The 25688-nt window shown below is 40.0% G+C and overlaps 2 protein-coding genes across 5 annotated transcripts in view; one reads left to right on the top strand and one right to left on the bottom strand.

Moving 5' to 3' along the window:
• The window catches only part of atg7 (ATG7 autophagy related 7 homolog (S. cerevisiae)), a 57527-nt gene extending 37351 nt beyond the window's left edge, over positions 1-20176 (top strand). For all 3 annotated transcript variants that reach the window (XM_054616441.1, XM_054616439.1, XM_054616442.1), the window contains exon 19: positions 18881-20176. In XM_054616441.1, the coding sequence (XP_054472416.1) occupies positions 18881-18913 (33 nt within the window). In that variant the 3' untranslated portion in view covers positions 18914-20176. The remainder of the gene's footprint in view (positions 1-18880) is intronic.
• Positions 20177-24844: 4668 nt separating this feature from the next.
• vgll4b (vestigial-like family member 4b) overlaps positions 24845-25688 on the bottom strand; it is a 36007-nt gene continuing 35163 nt past the window's right edge. For both annotated transcript variants that reach the window (XM_054617612.1, XM_054617611.1), the window contains one exon: positions 24845-25338. In XM_054617612.1, the coding sequence (XP_054473587.1) occupies positions 25082-25338 (257 nt within the window). In that variant the 3' untranslated portion in view covers positions 24845-25081. The remainder of the gene's footprint in view (positions 25339-25688) is intronic.

The raw sequence follows: 25688 nt of genomic DNA, 5'->3' as shown, positions 1-25688 counted from the left end.
ATACAGGACCTTCCTGGAAGTTTCCAGGTCCAGGACTCCTTGGGGTCTGGGCCCCCCAATTTGTTTTGTAGATGATTTTCCAGATATCCAGGGCAACTTTTCATGAGATCAGTGTCTTGCTCAAGAACATTTTCACTAAGAGACCTTTATAGTTGGGAGTATTGTGTACACGGTTTGTTAGTTCCAGGGCAATCTCTCTGCCAATTATTTTTTACAAGACGATGCCCTGAGTTTGAACCACACTGGATTTACAAGTAATATTTATGAGATAATCTGTGTCTTGATAAAAATCCTGGGTCTTGACACGCTCCTCTTTTTTGCCTGATTCCAGTACCGTATAATATAGACTCCTCTGTTACTCCAGATATGTGCGTTTGGCTGTTCGATAGCAGTCTGTGCGGCATCAGATGCCACTAATCATCACCTTGAGTCATGCTAACGGCCCGCAGGAGCAGAGGTTACCCAACCACCCACGCTCTGGTCTACGTAAAACAGTGTGCTGAGGATAAAGTTGATGTAGTTATGTTGGCTCGTCACCCAGCAGCTTGGGAAACACACAAGCGGGAGCATGCACGCACACACACACACACACACACACACACACACACACACACACACACACACACACACACACACACAGAGTTACACAGACTTTCACCAGTCTCCTTTCTCCTTCTCTCTCTCTTTCTCTCCCCCCCACGTAAACACACTCTTGAGCGTCAGAGGGCCCCATGGATGTCAGAGCTTTATCCAAACACAGCTACGGTTGCTACATGCTGCAATTATTACCAGATGGACTCGGGGAAAAACATATTAAGTCTGCTTTTTCATTAGCACACCCTCCTGTGAGAAAGAGAGAGTGGGAGACATTTCAAAAAAGTTTTATTCATTACAAATTTCAAATCATATATTTCAATTTCCATCTTTTTTTTTTGTGTGTTGCTATGTTTTCAAAACATCTAGTTTAATGTTGGTTTATATCAAAGTCACATCCTTTTCATCTTTGCAATCTTACACTCAAGAGAGTGTTAAAAAGTTCTACTAAATAAAATGTGATGACAGAATGTGGTCCAGCCCTGCCACCCTGTCAAAACTGCAACTTTACCTGGGTCACTAAAACTAACAGCAGTTACTTGTATTGGAGATACTCCCCCAAAAAAAGAGTTAATCAGTTAGTTGACTAACAAAAAATTCCCACAATTAATAAAACAAGGATCGCATGCTTTTCACTGTGTATTATCACTAATGATGAAACTAAATAAATGAATATCAACTATTACTATGTCACCTTTTCCACAGAGGTTGCCTTTAGTTACATTATTCTAGCTCCATCCAGTAAAAATGAGCACTGGACGAAGTTAAATTATAAGATTATCATGATGAGTTCAAATGTAATCTTGTGTTTAGGCGAGGAATTTGAGGCTGATCATCAGGGTTTAATGATAACACATAAAAACAGTTTGCGAACGTTAATAAAGGGATGTATGTTAAAGGGATTTGATCTTTTGTTTTGTTTTTTTACCATGTTATTTAATTGTATCAACTACAAAATGTCTGGTATTGTGACATCCTTATTCATGAGAAACGTACAGTACACACACACACACACACACACACACACACACACACACACACACACACACACACACACACACACACACACACACACACACACACACACACACACACACACACACTTATGCCAGTGTCATCATGTATCACCGGTACTAAGCATGTGTATTTCTGTCCAACATGTATGCCAGCTATGCCTGCTTGACATCTATTGCACTGCTAATTATAAATGTGTGCTCTACTTTTAGAGATGTATGTCAGCTATGTAAAGACACATCACACCTCCTATGCTTCCTCTCTCTACATAGTTTCTCTCTCTCTCTCTCTCTGGATTGGTGGTCTCTCACACATGAACACACATGTTCAGTACTATACATAGTTGGACTAAATCTCCCCAGTTCCTTACGGGCTAAATTCAGAAGCTTCATGTCAGTCTGTGGCTTGACTTTTAACCTTGCTTGCTAACCTTCCTAACCCTCTAGTTGAGTGTTTGGAGGTTTTTACCCCTTACGGATGTGAGTATATTTGGTGGTGAAGAATCCTGGGTATTTATATTTGTGAATAATTCTTTACCTGACAACTGTGTTGGCTCTTGAGTCATCTGCGTTTAACTAACCTCTCATGGTTTCCTCACAGGTTACAAATGATTCTACATTTCTCTGGTTTTACAGAGTTGTTGTGCGAAATATTTGGGACTCCCTAAGTTGGCATGTCTCTGATTCTGTACTTACTACGCAGTGCATATTGGTAGTCATAATAGATACTATAATTTCTCAAAACAGTAGGTGTCCTCCCAACTACCGGTCCTGGTGGACTGATACCAGAGTGAGACAGACGCATACAAACAGAATGCTGAGAGTCCAAGCAGTCCTTGTATTACTTACTTACATATTGTACATTATTTTATTCCTAGCTTTCTTTTAATTAAGGTTCAGAAAATGCCTATTTTACTCCATTTGTTCCAGCATCTTATACAAATCCTACATAGTCGAATGGCCTCTGGGTAAAGGTGGGGGATAATAGTCTGTTAAATAACCCACATTCTGTGTCAGTGCAGATATGCTTCCAGGACTTTGGTCAGGTGGGTCAGCTATGTCATCATTCCTTAAATACCCCTCCCCTCCTCTCTGTTTCTGTAGCTGAGGTATATATAAATATAGGAATATGAGTCCAGCATAGCTGCTCAGTGTTCCCCGTATTACAGGGTGCCCTTCTCAAGCAAAATGCCAGTCAAATATAAGAACATATTTTAAAATAACTGATATTAAATATACAGTGAATGTTCTTTTCTTGTCACCATAAGAAGCTAAAAACTATGAATAACTCTCTTTTGCACTGTTATATTTAATACTTTTACATATGGTATGGAATGTAGATTATATCAATGAAGAGGTAGATGTGAAATATAGCAGGTGATAAGATCTGCACCTCGGCCTGCACATTACTCCACTAGAGAGGGGCACTACTTTGGTGGGCTGTATATTAATAATACTCTGGTACACGGGGCTGAAGCTGGTGAGGAGGTGGACTGTAGGTGGGGGGCAAAGGAGATGCATGGCACCCAGGACAGCTGTCAGGCTTCTGGAGCCCAAAAGGGGCCCATTCAGAATTACCAATCATTAATCTTAGGAGAGTTATTTTCACAAGTCATAAATAGGAGCCATAAAGCCAACTTTTCACTCACTGTGGGAAAAACTTCCAGCGGCCCTGCTCCTATACAGGGGCCCTGCTCCTATACAGGGTCGCTCCTCCCCGGCGCCAGTCAGTCCAGAGTGATGCCTTCTTCTGGCCTGGCAGCTGGCTGTGTGCATGGACGGACAGACAGACAGACAGACAGGTAGACTGACAGACAGATGACTGCGTTGCGACAGACTGAGTTGTAGTCTAGCCATCCCTTTTTAGCTCCAACTCTTCTTCCTCTTCGGTAGCTTGTAACGGCTATTTCCGTATCTGTATCGGCTTTGCACTTTTAGAGTGGGCTTTCACTCACTCACTCACTCACTCACTCACTCACTCACTCACTCACTCACTCATTATAGGGACTGTTTAAGCTACTGTTCTTTAACATGGACATTATGATATAAAAGATTAAAAGATGAACAATTTTATCATCCACAATTTATAAACTGTCCACCTTTTATTTTTGAAAAATAATATACAATTTATTTATTTTTTGTCCCATTTTATAATGCCTTCAAACAGGGTCATGTTTACCTTGTTGACAAAAATAGCCCGTTTGATAGATTCACTTATATCCCAGACTTTCTAAGTAAATATTTATCTGATAGTGAGAGCCCATGGATGTTTTTTTTTAATTTATCTTGTTTTTAAAGTATATTTGTTATCACCATTTCTTGATCTTAGCCCGACATTGAAATGCAGAAATAAAACAAGTCGTTCACTCCTTTTGAAAAGGGAAAATCTCATCGATCTACAGATAAATGGTAGATATACAGTGTTCATGTTTCAAAGTAGTCTACCTGAAATGTGCACTTGCACTAATATAATTGTCCATTACACATAGAATGGAATTTAATCCTATAGGAATAAATTTAATTAAGCTCTAAAAACTAATTGATTGGAGTTGGAATATCAGTTTTCAGAGTTTTACTGAAAAAAAGTTAGTGAAGTTAAGATAAAAGAGACCAATGCTGAGTTTGAAGGATGTTTACCTGCCTGACTTCATTGTGGAGCTCAAATGTGGCACCTGCATCCCTCTCTATACAGTTGTGGAGCTGATAAGTCATTTAATTAAAGTCTCAGCATGTGAAACACACACCGTGTCCTGTTAATGCTGCATTGTTGCATTGTTGCATTCAAACTAACGTTCACTAGATGTATTAAAGTCAGCTGAGCACATCCAGTCAGTGATGGCAGAGGACCCCACTCTGCAGCCTCAATATGAAGCCTAAATATAAAGTAACCAATGGTACCTCACTCTTATCTAGTTTTGACTCTTAGACAATCTACCAAAGATATTTAATCTTAAAGTGCAAACTTGAACTTAGTCTAAGTATTTACATGATTCCTGTCTGAGTGCAGGGCTGTTTATTCCTCTGATCCTGTTTCTTTGATACAGAAAAACCCTCCAGCTGCATCAAAGACTGAGATAAATGTGTGTTTGTGTGTGTGTTTGTGTGTGTGTGTTTGTGTGTGTGTGTGTGTGTGTGTGTGTGTGTGTGTGTGTGTGTGTGTGTGTGTGTGTGTGTGTGTGTGTGTGTGTGTGTGTGTGTGTGTGTGTGTGTGTGTGTGTGTGTGTGTGTGTGTGTGTGTGTGTGTGTGTGTGTGTGTGTATATGTGTCAGTGCCTGCATGTGCATGTCTGAATCTTGTAAAGCCTGATTCTATCCTTCCTGGCTGGTCGCAGGTAATCTGCCCTGGAGCTCTGGCCTGAAAAAGAAACACACACACACACACACACACACACACACACAAGCACACATTTATGTACATCTGGCCGCAAAGCCAGTTCTTATCTTTTTCCCCTGATGCTGTTTTGTCCAGCACATGGAAGACGGTGATAGCATCAAGCCTCTGGTTCAGATAATTACTCACACGAACGCACAAACAGAAATAATATGTGTACATGTGTTTGTGTATGTGTGTGTCTCTGTACCCCCATTTTTATGATTTTCTACAAAAAAATTCAGGAACAAACATTTGTGACAACACAATCACTGTATTGACTCATTCAAATTAAGCTAAAACATAAATAAATAAAACACACTATTATTATTGACTAATCACGAACATCTGTGTGTAGCCACTTGAGCCTCATGGTTCCCAGTGTGTGAATTCCAAAAGCTGATTAATGTATGCTTTGAAAATTGTTCCATTGTCAAAAATGATCCGTCACAGTTGTGTTAAAAAGTGTTAAAAAAGTTTGTTTTGTTTTGTAAAGAAAGAAGTTGTTTTCAGTGATTGATTCACAGAGTGAAGAAGTCTTTATAATGAAAGACTGTGACTGCCTGCTGCTTTTAACATCAGATCAAAAGATCTGATGCCTCCACTGTGGTTTACAAGGCACTTTACCGTCTTGAGCTTTGTGTGTGTGTGTTTGTCTCGGTCTGTCAGGGCTTTGATGATTTTTTGTTAATTTCAATTTGTAAGTTGTCCTGTTTAGATCTGAGTTCTTTTAAAACAACAGAAAAAAATTAAGCAGGAAACTCTTTTCTTTTTTTAATGTTTATTCCCTTGAAGGGTGTTACATGTGATGGAGTGTATGCGTGTGTCTGTGTGTGCCCATGGGGCCCGACCAGTGTTTGATTGCTCCTCTGACCACACGTGAGTTGGCTTTGACTCACTGTTAATTAAACCTAGGGCAGGTCTGAACTAGCAACACACACACACACACACACACACACACACACACACACACACACACACACACACACACACACACACACACACACACACACACACACACACACACAGCCTCTGAAGTTGATCTGTTATTGCCATTTGGTTAGTTGCAGGCTCAAAACGGTTCATTAGGTAGAGTTTATAATGGTTGCACACACACACACACACACACACACACACACACATACACACAGGGTAATGCATCTTAAGAGGGAAGTGAACTAATGTAGGCTTCACGCTGTTTAGATCTTTTATTTTATCTTTTACAGCAATTGTGATACGAATTATCATCATAAACAAGAAAATATGATACAATTATTGTGTTATTCGAAAAATGATTCAAAGCTACATGTCTACACTTTGTTACAGCATTTAGTTATTTAGTTTTTAAAAAGTACGAGAATCTTCATTTTGTGTTTATGAAAAACTTTTATGACTTGTATGACCTTTCTCCAGTATACAGGAAATGTGTCAGAGGGAAATGGGGGCCACGCTGAGATACAGGGGGAGAGAGGAAGAGGGGAAGGGAAGAGGGAGGAAGGGGACTGACAGATTAAGTGAGAGAATAAACAGAAAAGAACAAGAATGAATCCAAACGTTTAAGAGAGAAGAGGGTTGAGTTTTTTGACAAAGACAGTTTAAGAGCAATACCTGAAATGTGAGGGATTCATTATAATAAAATCGGTGAAGAGTTCAGATAAAGGCAGATAAGAATATCTAGAGGTGAAAGCAATCCAAAATGAGCAAAAAAAAAAAAAAAAAAGTAAACATTTAAGAAAAAGTTAAGGACACAGAGGGAGAGTTGTCCTGAAAAAGAGGGCGAGCTGTCAGTCTGGGTCTCAGGAGAAACAACAGGACCCAGCTGTTGCTCTGCAGGCCACCACACCCAGCCGAGAGAGACTCCATTTGTTGTTGTAGCTGGCCTTTATGACTGAGAGAGAAAAAGAGGGAGAGAAGGGAGGTGGTGGTGGTGGTGGTGGTGGTGGTGGTAGCAGAATCTTAGATTAAAGTTCCCTAAAAAGTAAGAAAGAGGACGAGCGTCCTTTTATTAGGAAATGGGACGAACAGAGGAAAGACAGGAGGATGCTGCATCACTTCCTGGTTTGGTGTGTGTCTCTCTTGTGAAGTTTGGTTCCAAGGTTTTGCTATCTGGGTCGAGTGCCGGTGCTCTGTTTGATTACCCCGAGACTCAAGAGTTTATGAAAACGCAGCCAGGGGACATGACCTCAGCTGGGACCTTCAAACTAACTCCGTTCCCACCAATGCTCCTCTAAAACCCTCGCTTTCCTCTTCTGTCAAACCACTTTCACTCCCACCAATGTTATCCTTCACTTTCCCAGGATGTCTCTACTATCTATCTTCAACTTTCTGCACCGCTCAGGCTTCATCTCCACCCTCTTCTGTCAATCACTCTCCCCTTTGTCTCACTCTCTTACCTGCGCTCTGCCTCCTGATTATAGCTTGTTAAACTTGGAAAAAAATATATATTTTGAATTTTCATACCATGAAGCACTTTGCTGTCACTTCGCAAAATTAAAAGCAGTGCTGGAGCCATTTTCATCTGATGAGTCACATTTGATGCATTTGTGGTAGCAAGTATGTGAAGGGTAATTAAGAAAACTTAACAACTTAGAAGTTGTTGTTCAAAAACCATTATAAACACATAAATTAGCCACACTGTTGCACTGGGTGACGTGTACATTCATTATACTTAAAATTGGGCACTTTAATTAAATTTGAGTCAATCCGCAAAACACTATCTAGATAGTGTAATTACTGACAAGAGGCATCATGTTTCTACAGAAGCCCAATAAGGACAAACTAAACACAGGTTCTGGAAAGAGCCGTTCGCTTTTTTGTGCTCTTGTGTCGTCCACTGTACTACTACGTGTTCGGCTCACGGGAGAAGTTTCAGTTGGTTGCAATCTGTAAGTGTAGATGCCGCCAGATCCTTCACACTAAACCTTTAACTTAGTACTATATATTTCTGTTGGTGTATCCTGTCTTAAGAGGATTTAAAAACTTCCCCTGACTGCATTCCCACATCAGATTAGTGGAGGATATGTTCGACAATTTCTGTAACTTTCTTAAACTGTTTATTCATTTTTATAATTTAATATTTTCTTCGTGCGTGTGGGTCTAATGTATTGGTCAGTTTTGGATCAAACCCAGAGGACAGGACATGGGCTGCTGAGACTGCAAGGTTAGTTAGTAGGGGACCTTCCTCTTCCTGTTTCCACCCATCTCCTCTTCCTTTTCCTGTCTCAAGCCTCAATGAATACATTGTGTACTCTTGCATGCACACACACACACCCACACACCCACACGCAGACACACACACAGCCGCACCAACACATGGACATATCCAACCTGTGGCCTGCTCACTGTGTTCCCCCCTGAGACCTGTAGGCCTGGAACAAAGAGGACCCAGGAGAGAACGCGATCCATGAAATGGAAAAGCACAAAATGATCATTTAACAGAAGAGGAAAGAAAGCTACCTTAGTCCGTGTGATCTCAGTCCATATATATATATAGATATAGATATAGATATATATATATATATATATATATATATATATATATAATATATATATATATATATATATATATATATATAGATAGATAGATAGATAGATAGATAGATAGATAGATAGATAGATAGATAGATATAGACTGTATACTGTATACTGTAGTGAGAAGGAGACATTGGAGGTGGAAAACGTTTAGATTTGGCTCGCTTGGTTTTCCTCAATCCAAGGAAAAGCTAGTGTGGTGTGATGTTATAGGCAGCAAAGTTACGCAGAGGTTTGAGTTATTCAGGCCTTGAGTTGTCGAACTCGGATTACAATGTTTTTTGGCAGGAAAAGGAACAAATTGCACAAGTGCAATTTAAGGGCTCTACAGGATCACTTGTATAGTAGTTTGACTGCAGAGAAAATATAGACACTGCCTTCAGGCAAGGCCACACATTACGATTGCTGAACCAATCAAAGAGTGGTTATGTTTTGGACGACATGACTAATTGGACCAAGGAGGATAGGGTATTTCAAATTTTTGCCTGACGATACATGCACCCCTTTCTGACTGTCGAGAATTAAAAATCTGTGTATGTTGGTGGAAATAGTTATTGCGTGTGGGATGTTGAGACTTAAGCAACCAGACGTGCTATAACCAGTTTTAGGTGACAACCTCAATGTACAAATCAGCCACAAAGTACAGCTTTGAATCTGGATCACAAGGTCCCAACATCTTGTGTCCACTGAGGCATCTGGAACTACTTTATCAAACGAGTGTTTTTACCGCCAAGCAATATTAGCCAAAGCTCTGCTTATTGTGTGGAACTGTAAACGCTGCCTGGAGACATTACTTTATTAAACAGAAGGCATTCGAAGCTTTAGAGTCCTTTACTAGTATGTTTTTACTGTTGGATGGCTTTGGATAGCCTGAAGATGTAATGAGTAGAAAATGAAGACCTGAAAAAGCAACATACAGATAACATAACGGCCCTCTGATGGACTCGGACATGTGTGACTTGTGTCCCAATAGGAGTATTGATCAGATTAGCCATATTGTAGATGAAGAAAAGTGTGTTTTAAATGCAGTTGTGGTAGTCATCAAAAGCACCAAGGAGAAGGAAAAGTGATGTGTTTAGTGGGATTTCCACAAAGGAAAAAAGTGCTTGTCAGTTGTGAAAGCCCATCACCCCTGGGTGTCGATCTGCTTGTGTAAGAAATTGCATTGAATCAAATAAAGTTACATCAGTTTGGTCCTGCTCTATTTTGGACTCCATCTCTAACGAGCAGTGTTTATGTTGGGATGACATAACATGATGACACTTGGCAAAGGGTTGCAATAAAGCTGGTTGATCCACCACTGATGTGATCTGGTAGAGTCGTTTGCATCTTGACATCTTCTTATTTTAACTGTATACTATTTATATTTTTATTGTACCATGCCCTTTATTTAACTGCAGTAAAAGTACACATTTCACACACAAGATCAGCATCTGCTATTTTAATCTGCCTATTCTACCGCCTACATTTGTTTGGGATTAAAGACATGTGTTTATTGTTATGAGTTATGAGCATGACACGTTTACTATTTCATTTTCAAAAAGCTCGATTTACATCAAGCCCGCCCAACCTCAGAAATACTGGATGTGGCTGCATGTGCCACCCAGAAACTAAGTCAAGTGCCTGCATAGTACAAGTCTGAATGTGGCAAACTTTCCCCATTGTACTAAAATATAACCTATAGTATCCTGCTGTCACAATGAAGAGGCGACATGCTTTTATAGATTGTTTTAAAACTTTAAATATATGAATGTGCCTTGCTTATTTTTGCAACACAAAGAGAAACAAGTGACAAATTAAAGGGAGCGTGGAGAAACAACAAAGCAGCAGCCAAATTAATTGTTTTAGTATTTTATTCTCTCACAGTCTCTCTTGTTCTGTGCCAGTCTGTTTCTCTCTCCCCTTCACAATGAGGCCCTAGGAAGTCTGAGACACAGAGACTCAGGCCTCTATTATTTCCCTGACTGTGTAAGTGATTTGACCTTTTACCTTTTCACACTACTTAAAACCGCGTATCTACCAGAGAAACCACCACGCTGCAGATTCCCGCCACATTGTGCAGGAATGTCTGAGGGGAACTCAGGAATGTAGTTGGGAATGCAGCGTGCTGCAGCAGCAGTTGGAGTTACATTGGGCTGCATGAGGTCATTTTCTCTGCTTAGAGTGGGTTTGCACATGCACTCATCAGCATCTGTGTGGTTGTGTGGGGTGGGGGTGTGTCCTATCATTTAAGTGTGTTACTGGAAGACATTATAGGGCTTAACACTCTTAATCCTAGTTGATCTTTTTACAGGAACATGACACACTGACCAAGATTAAGTCTGGATATTTATTTAACCAATTACATTTCTTGCAAAGTTTTCCTATAATTAGTTTAAGAACGTTAATAGATCAACAATGGAAGGCTATTGAATAATTAGGGATACTTGTTGCCAGCCTGTTGGACAACCCACAAAAATACTTCCCTCATGACCCCATGCTAACGTTCCCTATTTTCTAAAGATGGCTGATTGTCTTAGCATTTAACGCTTATTGTGCCAGCCTGATGCAGATATTGGCTTAAGATAAGTGTCAGTTTTAAAAGAATGGACGGCAGCATTAAAACCTTTTTACACACATTGATGCCTATTGGATACAAATTCACAGTACATCCTCTTCTTAAGTTACTAATAGCTACTGCAGAGATAAGTAGAGATGACATCACCAGGGCCCATGAAGGATGCCAAAACATTATAAAAATGTGTAAATCTGCTGAGCCTGCACACTTACTGAGATAAAACTGGACCATTGAGATCTACTGTATTTGGAGCCACATAAATAAACTCTGGACAGGCCTCCTGTGTTACTTCAGATAACATGCAGCACTTCAATCCTGGTGACAGGTGCTGCTTCAGCTGGACGGGGTGTATGTGTTCTGCTGCCTTTTAATAACTTGACAGTAATCCTTGGCAATAAGCAGAACACCATAATATAAATGTAGTGTATGTGTTACATTGTTGCCTACCAGTATGGTCAAACAAGATTCAGAGACTACAGCCATGCTAGCCGCACTTTGAGGCCGTACTTAAGCTCAGCTCAGCTATATGTTTAGCTCAACGCTAACATCAGCATGCTAACATGCTCACAAGGATAATGCTAGCATGTTGATTAATCGAAGGTACAATGTGTACCTTCTTTGTTTAGCTTGTTAGCATCCTCAGCTTTGCTAATTAGCACTTAATGCAAAGTAAAGCTGCGTCTGAATGTTATTAGATTTGCAGATATTTGGTCACAAAGCTAGTATGGAAAGATTAAACAGCTTCTGATTCTGATTGTTTGCCACATGAAGGGGCTCCTGTACGTCAAAAGATAAAATGAAATCTCTCGCTTTTTCATCTATCTTATTTTTTCCTGGTTTGAATGTAGCCCAAAGTTAAGATTTGAAAACAAGTCACTTTTCTTTCTTCCCTTTCCCTGAGAACGGCTCAGGAGCCGGCTAAACCAGATATTAGTTGTTCCCTCAGTCGCCCCTGAGGTGATTGTAGAACTTATCACGTCTTTTGTAATTCAAAGCGCTGCCGTTTTACAGCTGAATCCTCCCCCACACCGCCAACTGAATCCTCAGGAAGGCTCCACCCAAACTACATTATTTAGTTACGTCAAGCACGCTGAATCAACAGTTCATTTGCGTGTGTGTGGTAAGATTCATGGGAATTGTGTGTGTATGTGGTGGAAGTATGTGGAAGAGTGGTCATCTTTTTAGCATTAGTTCAGCACACATACCTGCTATTGTTTTTCTTGTTTAGGTAATTTCCAGTTCAGCGTGTTTTCTACGTAGTGTGAGAGTCCCCATGATTAGTGGATTGTGGTTAGACGGGCAGAGGGAAAGAACGAAAAAGAGACGAGAGGAAAAACAAAGAAGAAGGAGATTATTTCTCAACTTGTATGAAACCACCAAACTGCTCTGAGCAGAAAACACTTTTTTTATTGACTTCTAAAGTTTATCTCCCTTTGGTTGTAGCTTCCTCCACCTTCTGGGTGTGAAACCTGCCCTCGGGGGGGGCTTATGAGGAGGGATGAAAGGGGAAGAACCACCCCCCCTCATAAACATTAATCATCAAATGCATTCCCTGTGGCTAACAGAAGTAAGATCGTTTGTTAGAGGAAACAAGTATTTCCATAGCTAACACCCCTTGTGAAGTATTTGCCGTTGTTGATGTTTAATGCTGATAGATTCATCAGGATTAATTTGTAGATCAGAAAGAACAAGTTTACACAGTTTGGGCTTCACTTAAGAAAAGGATTTTGAAGGATCAGACGGAAAAGCTGTGGTGTAAAACAACAGTGGTGGTTTTCTAAGATCTGTCATTTTTTTATCATTATTTCTTGAGACTTGAAAACTATCTGCCAAAAATTCTATTTGTGATGTTAAGAATCAGCAGTTTCTGGACCTGCTCCAAACACAGTGACTGTTTGAGCATTTCCTTCCGTGGAAGTTTGAATGCACTGTTGCGCTGATTAAAGCTATGTTCAGACATGCAGCTCATAATGTACCGTGAATGTGATGGACCCTTTTTATTTAGAATTCACAATGGCACCTACTTCAGACCTGGTAAGCTTTTCAGCACGGCACAAGTCTGCATTGAATGCATCCACATTACTGTTAAAGCCACTGTAGCTCAATACACAGCAAGAAGGATTTCATGTTTGTGTTGTTTTCTTTATCTAAGATAAGATAAGATAAGATAATCCTTTATTAGTCCCGCAGCAGGGAAATTTGCAATGATTTATTATGATAAGAAAATTGCCAAATTTAAATTGTTAAGGAGATCTTTGTTATATAAGCGGTTTGTTTCAGTTATGTATATATTCTCTATTTTCATTCATGGCAACTGGATGGATAATGAATAACTATTCAGCAAAACAGTGTACATACAGCATAATACAAAAATCTATTTAATTTCTGGTCATTCTTTGCTTGTCACTGACTTTATATAACAAGCAGTAAAGTTCTCTAAAGGATGAAGCTGATGAGAGAATGTATCAGGACATTCACTGTAAAAAGACAACAAGTTTCTCTTGGGCTACAGTAGTTATTAATTAAGGAGTGAAATCGCTCTTTTTTCATATTATTGTACTTGATGACTCACAGCTTGGCAGCAGGCGCCTAATTTTACCCAGAACACTGTGGCTCTTTCCTTAAAAGTCCTGTTATGTCTGACTAAAAATGTTTATGTAATTTGCACACCTCTTTGACAAAAAGCCATCATTTTAACAAACAGATGGAGACATTAAGGTCCAGTGTGGTGACAGATCTTGGTCACAGTCCACATATTCTCTTAAGCCTTGTAAAAACTCACATTAACTAAAAATCACATGAAGGAAACTGAAACGTAGTTAGATTGGATTTCTCCCTTTTTCTTCCTTAACCAGCAGCACACAGTTGGAGTTGCATCCAGCAGCCATAAACCACGTCACTCTGTGTGGTCCACTAATTGCACATCAGATGGAGCCAGTCTCCGTGATGAAAGCTTGACTTTGCGCTTTGTGCTTTGGTGTCAGTTGTAATATGTAAAACAGATGTGTGTTTAATATCAAAGCCCATCCGCGGTTGTGTAGCCCTGCCTAGTTTAAGGCTTTAAAGGCTGGATTCCTGCTGAGGCCACCCGCACTAAGGATGTATTCCTGGAAGTAGGCTCAGTATTTTGAGTCCTGAAATAAAAAAAACAAACCATAGCCATCTGCCTGAAAAAGGTAAAGTCATTCAAATCACCTGAAAAGTTGTTGCTAGATAAACTGTGACGCTAGACTGCAAATATATTGTGGTTCTGGCGTTACTTTTTCTCAAAAAGCTTTGACCCAGTCCTGCAGAATGATAAATATTGCTTAAGACACTCATGCTGAGACTCGTGTTGTTTTTGTGGGGTAACAATAATCAGCGACAGCAGAGAGTTGGCTCACTTCACGGCCCTCAGCTTCCAGCTAAAACCTCCTCTATCTGATCAGATCCCAGCCTTGTTTCAACATCTAGCCTGGATTATAGTTGTCATATCAGCCAGAGCCCAACTGATTACAAACACATTCACACAATGATTACATGCAGCTTACTGTAGGACTTTCATGGGACATCCAGAAATCCTCTTTGACCTGCAGTGACTCGAGGTCCTGAAGCGATAAGGCTGCTTCAAAGTTAAAGATGTTTGTCGTCGATTGTGTAGCTGCCAATCCCTTTGAGATGCTGTCATGGTGTGTGTGTGTGTGTGTGTGTGTGTGTGTGTGTGTGTGTGTGTGTGTGTGTGTGTGTGTGTGTGTGTGTGTGTGTGTGTGTGTGTGTGTGTGTGTGTGTTGTGTGTGTGTGTGTGTGTGTGTGTGTGTGTATTTGTTTGTTTCCGTCTGTGTGGTGTGTGCGCCAGCCACTAACAATTACTTTCATTGTTGCTGAATTTGTTGATTATTGTTTAGTTTTTGAATTAGTGAAAAAATCCCAAATTCTTCAAGTTGACAGTCCTCTAAACTGGAAAAAAAGTTTATAAAAGAAGAATAGTATAGTACGTCAAAATCAATGTAATGTAAAAATATTATGGCACAAGAAAATGATATGAAAAGTAATTGTATAGTATGTAATAGAAACACTATAATAAGTTATGAAATTGTATTTCATATAAAAAATTATATAAAAAGTCATAGCGTATGATGTCATGAAAATGTCATAACAAGTCATAGTATAGTATTTCACAAAAATGTACGTATACAAAGTCATAGTATAGTAAAATAAATATTATTTCAAAGAGAGTGCAATATAAATAGTCATAACGTAGTATGTCATTAAAAATGTTGTATAAAAAGTCATCGTACATCATCTCTCCTTAAGATAAATCTGCTCATACTCTGCAACAACAAAGTAAATGGTTGATACAAATCCTGAGTACTCAGCCGTGCTTGAAGCAGTGTAGTAAAGTTGTTGGCTTCAGTTTGCTATTCCCGTTACATAAGGTCTATTCACCCCCCTTCAGACCCACCCCCGCACCCCCTCTTTATTTTGCACAAAAGACTCCTCAAAACACACACAGACGCAGACACACACGGCATCAGTGCGGCATGGCATCCGTCCAGAGAGGGGCTCCAGTGTCGCTCCGTTTCAAAGAGCTCTTTCTTGCTGTCCTTTTCTGATGCTCGCTCCCCAGCAGCAGTGGAGCAGAAATGCCGAACGTCCAGCTTTGATATGAATTTGTCCCCCATTCTCCACACTGCCCCGCAACTCTCCATCCGGCCTGCTGAAGTTACAACGGCTCACAACAACACTCCGTTTTAGCTGGTACGCAGTAGGTCCTTCAGGTCAACATGCTGCAGAACAGGTTAGACAACTTCTTGCAGAGTTCCCTCGTAGGGGAAAGTTCTGTCCCCATGACTATGAGTACCCTAACTTGTTTTTGCGTGCCGATGCCTCCTTGGTGAACCCAGATGGACATGCATGTAAGCTTATGGCGTCAACCATGACAAAGCCAAAACAAAAATAGTTCCAAAAGCGCCCTTGTTAAAATAGAATCCATATAACAAAAGGACGGATGAACTGCTGACAGCATGAATCTCTTAAACCAAATGGCACCTTTAAATACTTCTTTTAAACAAAGGTGATACAGCTTTAGAAGTGTCAGAAGGTGTATTTATTAACAACGCTAGGTGTTACACCTGCTTCCAGTCTTTATGCTAAGCTAGGCTTATCAACTCCTGGCCTTAGCTCTTTAAGAGAACATTAGAGTTTCAACTTTAAAGGAAATTTACTGGGGTTTTTTATTATTTCAAAAACAGCTATTTGCAGCTTTTTTGTTTGTTTCTCATGAATTTACATGTTTTCATACAGAAGGATTTCACAAGGGATGTACTGTGGTAAGACAATAGATGAAAACCACATCCATTGCAGCTGCTGGTTCTGAGTACCGGCCCCTTTTTTTTTAACTCCAATTCAAAGACCAGGTTCAGCGCTGACACATCAGTGAAGAGCAGTTTTTGTAGCCTTTTCTGTGAGAGATGCTTTGCCTTGATGCGTCATCCCAGAGCATTATATCTTTTCAGAATTTATTTTTGGTCCATCTCAGTCTTTTAGCTGACATTCAGTGAGGTTTTGTACTGTTTATATTGAATTGATGTTTTACATTGATTGTTTCACATGGAGTTGCCAAATCTGGATCCACAGTATAAATAACTGAGAGCTCTTGATGTGTGTCGTTGACGATGTGTTCTTTACTCCGAGCAGATTTCACTTCAGTTTACTGTGTGGCCTCAGCAAACAGCATGGACTCTAACAATGTGGTTAGACTCTTCTCTCTGTTCTCTCCCCCTCTCTTCACAAACAGAGGAAGTGTTGGCAAAATCAGAAAAACACTGGTACAGGTCTGTTATTTACTGATCATTTTCTGGGAAGTCTACAGGAACAAAATGTAATGTGGTGCTAATTTTAGAGAATTCCCCTTAAAGAATTCCCCTTGCGAAACCATCACTTTGGTTTAAAGCTGAAACAATGATTGCTATCGACCTAACCAATCACTCAATTAATCAATATGCAGAGTAACTCAAATGAATCAGCAACTATTTTAATAATTTATCGTTTATTTTCCAGTAAAAATACCAACTAGGTTCCCAAATAGGACCGTTTTCTGTTTGTTATTTGAGTAACATTTGGTTCTGGACTGTTGTTCAGACAAAAACAAGACATTTGAAGTCATCACTTGGTGCTCTGGAAAATTGGGCATTTTTTTTACAACCTTCCAACATTTTATTGACCAAATGATTACTCGATTAATTAAGCAAATAATCAGTATATTAATTGATAATGAAAATAACAGTCAGTTACAGTTGCAGTGACTTTGGTTGTTTGTTTAGATGTTTTGAGACTTTTTTTTTTTCCTAATCATTTCAGATGTTCCCCGTTGAGGTCTGTCAAAAAGAAATGAACCCCGTTTTCATGGTTTCTTTAAAATATGGGTTCTCTTAAATCTCCTAATAATACATTCTGTCTGCATGTGTGTCCACAATATTCCCTGCTGGTTCTCACTGCACAAAAAGAAAGGGAAGGGGCAGCACATTCAAAGGAATGCAGCATGTATGTGTCAAACTGTGTGTGTGTGTGTGTGTGTGTGTGTGTGTGTGTGTGTGTGTGTGTGTGTGTGTGTGTGTGTGTGTGTGTGTGTGTGTGCGTGCGTGCACACTCAGAGCCTTGTGTGTGTACATTCCAGACAGTGTTAGAGGTATGTGAATTACGTCTCACAGTGAGAGAATGTGAAGAATCTGCTGCCATGAGAAGGCCGCTGTTGTTTACTGACACAGTAGTGAAAAGGAGGTTTGTGTGTGTGTGTGCGTGCATGCGTGTGTGTCACATGCTTCTGTCACTTCCTGGTAAGTAATTTCATAGCAGTGATTGTGAGTAATTATTGTCAAAGCTGTTATACAATCGGATGAAAACATTCAGGCCTTTTAGTAGAAGTGTATCAAATGAGCACAGTTCCTCAGTGGTTCACACACTTTGACCTAAATCTGTGGCGAGCAACAATCGGAGCCCTTATTGCTCTGGATTGGATCGGATTACAAGTACAGTTGAACAGAGTTTTTACTGTGTACTTCTGGTAACTCAATGTATGCTTACATGCATCTTCATGCCTCAGTCCAGGATAACGATTGATGACTTTATGTTCTGTACAAACTGTACATAGACATGAGAACACTACATGTATCAGACCTTGATGTTAAGCATGATTTAAGGTTCATTCTTGACCTTGGAAATAGTAGTTTGACAAAAAAATAATCTTCAGGTTACTCTGTGGATTTTTTGACAACCAGGGAGCACACCTGTGTTTTTACTAACAGGTCCCCGTTGGGTTTGTATTGCGCAGGAACACGGGACATAACGTGATCCTTATTTCTGCCTCCGGTTTCAAGCTATTTCACTGATGGACAGTTTGTGGAGCGGTGATGCGAAAAGAAGGGCTGCAATGTGGCTCGAAAGGCTGTGAAGGAGACTGCAAGCTAGATAACATGCACGTAAACGATGCATGTTTTAAAGTCATTTTGAAAAAGAATGGCTTTGCAGGAAATGCTCTCAACACGTTCGGTAGAGCTCAAGGACACATTCATGTGTTGTGGTGAGAAACACTGAACGTTAACATTTCTTTTATTTGTTTACATTCACACAGGGCACCTTTTAAGGTCCACTTGCTAACTTTCTCAACAGCAAATCACTGAGAAAACTCCACCGAAGGCTGTAACATGCAGCTAAAAGACAGAAACAAATATTTACTGGACCTTGAGTTAAGGCTGTTTAGTCGAACGTTGTTCGATAGACAAAATAATGACTTCCTTGTTAACTGTTTCTTTTTTTTGTTTTGTCTTTTTCTCATTAGATCTGGGATATGAGCGATGATGAGAGCATCTGAAGGACTGGAGGAGCAAACCCTGAGAAGGACTGAACACTCCAATCCGTCTGGTTTTGTCTCTTAAGGAATCACACCTTTGTATGCAGATGAGAGCAGGGCTTTGCAGACGACAGTAGACACACACACACATACAACTCAAGTAATCAAAATGAACTACTTTACAAAGACATCTTCAGAAAAGAGCAGTAATGAGGTAAAATAACAAACAGCTAAATAACCAGATTTATTTTACTGCTAAAATATTCAGTGGCACAGTTAAATTAGAAACAAGATCAGAGATGGAACAAGTTAATGTTCCACTTTGTGTGTAAGAAACTGTTGCATTTTATGGAGAATGTACCTTTTTCTATATCCTCATGATGTGTAATCAGTCACCTTCACTCATTGTTTGGAGTCAGTTCAGTTCCAAAAGACAAAACACTGAGTTTTTGTCTGGAGATGCCTCGCTGAATGCTCACAGGTTCGATCCTTCCCACAGTCCCTCCATCAACACATTTAATGGGGTTGCTGAGTCCTCTGGCAAGACATTGTCTAACTACATCTGCTCGCTCATTCAGTTCGCTGCAGATAGATTATGAAATTACAAAAACACATTTGACAACTCAGCAAATCCATCCATCTCCCTTTTCTGTTTACTGGAGACTGTGATGCTTTCAGCACAACTAAAACTAAAACCAGCTTTGTTGATTTGAAAGTATGAAACCTGCAAACAGATGTTACTGTGCAGCTGTGGCTTCTGATATGGAAACGATTTGCTGTTACTGTAGACAACCTGGAACCTACAACTGCATGGTTTAATCGGGGGAAAAAAAAGAGCCTATGGACAAACTGAAGGTCTTTATTGTTTGTTTGTGTTGAAGCATGCACTTGTGTGTCTGTGCAGTTAGTGTTGCTTTTCTTACTCTACCATGTGTCGTTTGTCTGAACTGTGAACATGTACAATGTTTTCAGTGTAATGAAATGTACATTTCAACAGCTGCTTGGATATTTATGGAAGATCATTAATGCAGTGTGAAAAAAGCGATCTGAGATTAATTAAAGGGTTTAGGATTGAAGTTCAAAAATTAGAATTGTGGGAGAAATACATATTTTCAAAATAAAACCCAAGAATTCAGACTTTTTACTCATACTTTATTGAGGATCGAGATTAAATAGATTCTGACTTGGCTTTCATAATTCTGACTATTCTCAGCTGTTTTGCTCAAGCTTTGACTCTTCTGTAAGTATTCAACCAAAGACTGGAATAAAATGTCTCTTTATTAATTCTGTTTCCTTTGTGAGTTTTATATTGCTCTTAGTTCGGGGTGGTTTTAATGGTTTATGTGGAATTCAGAATCCAGCACATCCTTTCATACACTCAATGTTGCTGCATCTTTCCAAAACCCATCCACCCTTTTTCTACAATCTGTCTTAACCATAAAACACCAACACAGTCACAGAGGCCCACACAGTCAGACAGTGGTTTAAAAGCACTTTATTGTTCATCAAGGCTACTTTACGTACAAAAAAGGTGGCCTGCCAAAACCTTTTTAGTAGGAGGAGCACAGAGCCACAAAATGACTGTTTTTGATACAATTTTTTTTTTCTTTTACAGTTCAGAGTATTACTACCACTAAGTACATGCTACTTCCACTTCAAAAAGGACCTGGAAAATGTGATACAGTCAGAGTAAAGACCAACTCCTCTTTGATTTATCTGCACAAGTTCCATGTTATTAACTTGATTACAGATGCAAAATGGCCTCCACAGATGGGAAAAGCTACATCAGACACAAGGGTGACGACATAAAGCTCATTTACTGCTCAGATCTCAGCCTCAGAGAATGATAACGGAGATGAAGCAGATGAACTTGAGCACGAAAAAAAGAATCGACTAAATCGCTGTAAGGTTTTTATCCGTTCAGCTTTAGTGCTCTGATTTCAGTTAAACCAATCTGATACATTTTTTCCAATGGACTGATGGTGTTACTGGTTAGTTCAGTTCCCATCTTTAGACCAACAGTCATCAAAAGACCTTCAAAACCAAGAATTGAAACTGCAGTGGTGGAAGGTTTGCCTGCCTTCTAGCCCATAACTAATGCTGTTTGTTTATTTTATTTTTAATTGTTAAATGGAAATGATCTGGGAAAGGCTGGCAGGACTCACTGGGCTAGTGGCAAAATGATTATGTTCCATTAATGCAAAACTTGCTACTTGCTCAAGAGGTCTCTGAAAGGTCAACCTCCTTTGTTCAGATGTCTCAGAAGCAACACCATCAAACCAAGTCAGATGATTGCAGAACACTGGGGACCAATGGAAGTAGCGATTGTCACCAACACACCAGTGGCTTATTGTGGTTTCATACGTTTACTGTGTTCCTGCACTTGAACCTTTACTCTGACAAGACAAACTCTATAAACAAAAAAGATCAACTTTTTTCACAAAAAAAAAAAGAAAATGCAATGATTACAATATAAGGACAGGGAAAAAAAAAAACCAACAATTAAATAGCTACATATCATTAACAAATTAATTGTTCCTCAAAAAATACCTACGATTTTTGTCTCTGTACATTCGTTACGCACAGCGTAATGATGGTCTTATAGTTACCTATTATAAAAAAGTATTTTTTTATTAAGTGATTTCCCTACAGGGTGTAGGGAGTGTTTGCCGAAGCAGAAAGAGAGCCGCCTACCTACAGGGTGGTAGTGAAATGATAATGAGAAAGAATAATAATAGAATAACAAAATCCTCTGGACACTGAGCCCTTTTCCCTCGTGTTTTCTAGCATGTTGCTTTTTACATCAAACTTAAATCAAGGTCAACTGGATCTGAGGGGTCGTGTGGGGGCACTGCCGTTAGACTTTCAGCTCAAAGTCTCCCAACTCCGGTCTATCTTACAGAAGCTCAGCTCCTGAAGCTCCGCTCCCCAAAACCTGCCTGCTGAAAATCACCATTTAAACCACTCTGAACCTTTCACAGAAAGCACATTTAAACTGAGAGTACTTATTTGTTCTGGGAATTATTTCACTGGCAGATGCGTTTTGATTGAAAACTTTTGTGTATCTGAAAATTCTACAACTTTCACCGTCAGTTCCGGTTCTGTCACGTCTGTTCAGTTGAGGATGGAATGTGTGGACATTCTAGAACACAGACTGAATTCCATTTAGAGAACTCTGGTTTAGGTCATTTTTATCAGGTATGATTAAATCCATCACAAACAAGATCTGAACCTCAGTGTACTCGGCTCAGACATTAAGTGATTCAGTACTTTAGATACAGAATGACTCACATCGCTGTACACTGTTACAGCCACAGTTCTCTGAATTCTATGCTCTTAATGGCCTCAAAAATGTAAGTATTTATAACATAAATGTTTGTTTTCCTTAATCATATGCTATGGATTTATGGCCAAATTGCCTGATGCAAAGAAAAGCAAAACCTTGTAATTCCGGAAAAGACACAAAAAAAAACCCTGTTGGCAGGGAACTCTGGGAGAGTTGGCCCTGACTGGTTATTAGTGCAGTCTGTTGAAATGGAGATACTGAGCGAGTATGCGGCCTGTACAAAGTTCCCTATAGGAGGAATGTATGCCACCTTGGCGCAGGCTCTTTAACAGGAAAATGCATTTTCTCAGACTGTAGCAGTCAAGCTTAACCGCAGCAACAATACAATGTTGTTCAGAAAAGAAAGCATTGAAGCACAAAAAACAAAAAGTCTGGACACCAAGTCGGGACACAAAGAGTCAACTGATGAAGGTTGAGCTGTGACATCACACTATAAATTCAGATAACCCTTCATTTTCAGCAAATGTTTTGTTTGTTATCGTCTCTTAAACATCAAAAAGATGTTTGCGAGACGCCATCACTAGCTCTTACCATGAACAACATCTTGTTTCTCAAAAGCATCGGAGCATACTAATTGGATTGCAGCGAGAATTTGGGTTAAGGCTGGTACCAAGACGGTTAATTTAAGAAGACAGCCAAACAGACTCGTAAGAATAAAGACCACTTGAGATGCTTTTCAGGAAAAACAAGGCCCTGTTGACTAATATGTGCCAAGTTGATGTCTCAGCTCGGTCATGCTGAAGGTTGTAGCATCCTGTACCACCGATGGATCAACATCTTAAGAAAACCTTTACTGGGCTGCGTATCCCGGAGCCAACTCAGCACCAAGGCCACCTCTGCTCCGCTGCGGGAACGAGCTAATCGGTTAGCGTGCCGAGATGGTTCCGAGAAACGCAGCTCTCATTGTTAAACAGAGCCTGTCCGGAGGCCGTCCCACTATAGATGTTTGTTACCATACTGATATTAATGGAAAACAAAAAAAAAAAATACAAAATTGTAATAATAACAATAATAATATGGAGTACAACTGACCCAGCAGTGAGTGTATAGTGTCTATGTCTGTTACTGACAACGAAACAAAGTAACAACTAACGTCCAAATGGAAAAGGCTAATAGTAGTTAAGATTGAAATGCTGCTTAAAAACATTAATAGATACCAGCTATTAAAAAAAACACAAAAAGAAAAAAACACAAAATAAAACATGCACCTGTAAAAGCATTAGTTTACCCTTCAACCTTATAGAAATCTACCGAACCACAGTGTAGGAGAGGGAGGGGTAGCAGGGTGTAAGCCAAACATAATTACTACACCCGTGTTCAAAGAGACACAAAAACAAAAGGTGTGTTTGAAGAGATCTGAATGATCTTCTCCCGACCCCCATTCGAGAAACCAGACTTCTTTTTTTTTCCCCAACCACAAAGTGACATGCAGCGTCATCTCTCTCCTCATCACTGTCAGCAGTTAATCTCGTGAAAGACATCAAAGCGCATTGTTCAGCAACGCACTGCAGGCCGTGCAGCTGTGTTTCCAGCTCGGATCTCTGCTCCTAATGGCTGCGATGTCTATTGGAACCACAGTTTGCTGATTTGATAACCTGACTGTGCTTGTTCTAAAAATGAAATGCAACATTTTGGCACCATTTAAGTAGTTTAGACCCCGACAGTGGCTGCCAATGGTGGCAGAGCGAGCTACCACGTGTGTGTTTGGAGTTAACAGCTGCACTTAATCCACATGCAGTGATGTGACAAAGTTCACTTTACACTGGAACACATGGCATCCAAATGGGTATAATTTAGCACATCTCTAACATTTTTTTTTAACTTCCAAGCCATACTGGTATTCATTTTATATTTTTTCCAAAATGCATTAACAAAATAATGCATAGTAATTGTACTTTTTCCAGAGGGGTCAGGTTGGAATTTTACCCAGGTAGATTTTACATAACAGTTAATGGGATCCGATAGAGGTTCCAACAAAAGCTGGATTATACCAGACCGTGTCAGAATGAGCGTTATCAGTCCAGGTGTGTGCGGCGCCAGATTACAATATTGACATGCCACTCTTTAACCTCTACGACAGCAATGCAAAACACACCAAGCCAATCACCTAAGTTTACACATACAGTAATAAAAACCACCAGCACACAAACACAGGGGCGAGAGGGAAGGAAGGAAGGTGAGAAAATAAAAAGGAGATAAAAAACAGAGGGAGATTGCAAGATGGTTTTTCGTTGTTTTAGTTTTTTTCGAGGTGGGGCATTGATAAACATCTGTTTCTGAGGTTTCTTTGGTAGCACAGTCAGGTGGTTTGTGATTTATTTTCTCCAAAGTGTTTCTCTCTTATCTTTTCTCTCAAATATCGGACATCTCATAACGCAAAAGCAGTACACAAAACTACTGTTAAAAACACAAACGGAAAAAAAAAACGAAAAAAAGAAAGAAGAAAATTAATTATTAAAATACCGCCTTTGCTCTCTCTCTTTATGTACATATAACTACAGACACGTTGCTCAGCTCCAAGCTTGACATGCAGGGATGATGAATGATTGGAGGGAGCAGCTCGATGCTCCAGTCGAGTCTCAAAAGAAAGGGTGGGGTGGGGTGGGGGGGGGACGACGACGACCATGTTGTTATTGCTTCGTTGATCCTCTATGAGTACACAGAGAGTGAAGGAACAGGCTTGAGGGTTTTTACATGTTTTGTTTTTTTTAGCAGACCAGCAGGCAGGCATTCCCTCTGGGATGCTGGTGATAGACCAAAGTGACGAGGGCGTGGGTGTCAGAGCCGGGAGGATTGTGAGGGCCGGGGAAAGAAGGGAAAATCTCTCTTAAACCCTTCTTCCTTCAGGAGACCACAGAAGGGGAGTGGTTGTGATTGACCATGTGACTGTCAGGGGAGGAGTTTGGGCTGCTGCCCGACGACGAGGGACTCCCCTTGTTTTTAATCTGCAGCCAGGTCTCGCCCAGTGCCTTGGCGAAGTGGTCGTCCACGGAGCCGGTGATGGACACAGAGTTGGTGGCGATGGGCTCGGGCTCCTTGTAGTTCTTCCCAAGACTGCGGCGGAAATGTTCCTCAATCACCGGGTCACAGGCTGTGTTGGCTAAAACGGGGAGGAGAAGGCGACAGAGGGAGTTTTTATTTCCCATAATAAAAAACAGAAACATCTCTAAAACACACGTATATAAAGTTCAGCGGGTGTTTTATTGCCTAGCGTCAGGTTTCAACATTGGTATTGTTCATTTTAGGTCAATGGAAAAATACTAACGCTGACATCTACTTCACTTTTTCATTGCAGTTTTGAATATTAAATCACCGTTTTAAATTTCACTGTTGACCTCAATGAGATCATAGGGATTTCACTGGGATCATAAAAAATGGCCACAGTTAAGTTATCAACCCACAGAAAACATGACCAACACTCACAGACAGGCTGAATAAAACAGACACATG

The sequence above is a fragment of the Anoplopoma fimbria genome, chromosome 17, assembly GCF_027596085.1.
Source record: "Anoplopoma fimbria isolate UVic2021 breed Golden Eagle Sablefish chromosome 17, Afim_UVic_2022, whole genome shotgun sequence".
Taxonomy (NCBI): domain Eukaryota; kingdom Metazoa; phylum Chordata; class Actinopteri; order Perciformes; family Anoplopomatidae; genus Anoplopoma; species Anoplopoma fimbria.
Note: the sequence above shows the minus strand (reverse complement) of the source record. Positions and strands in the feature narration are given on the sequence as shown.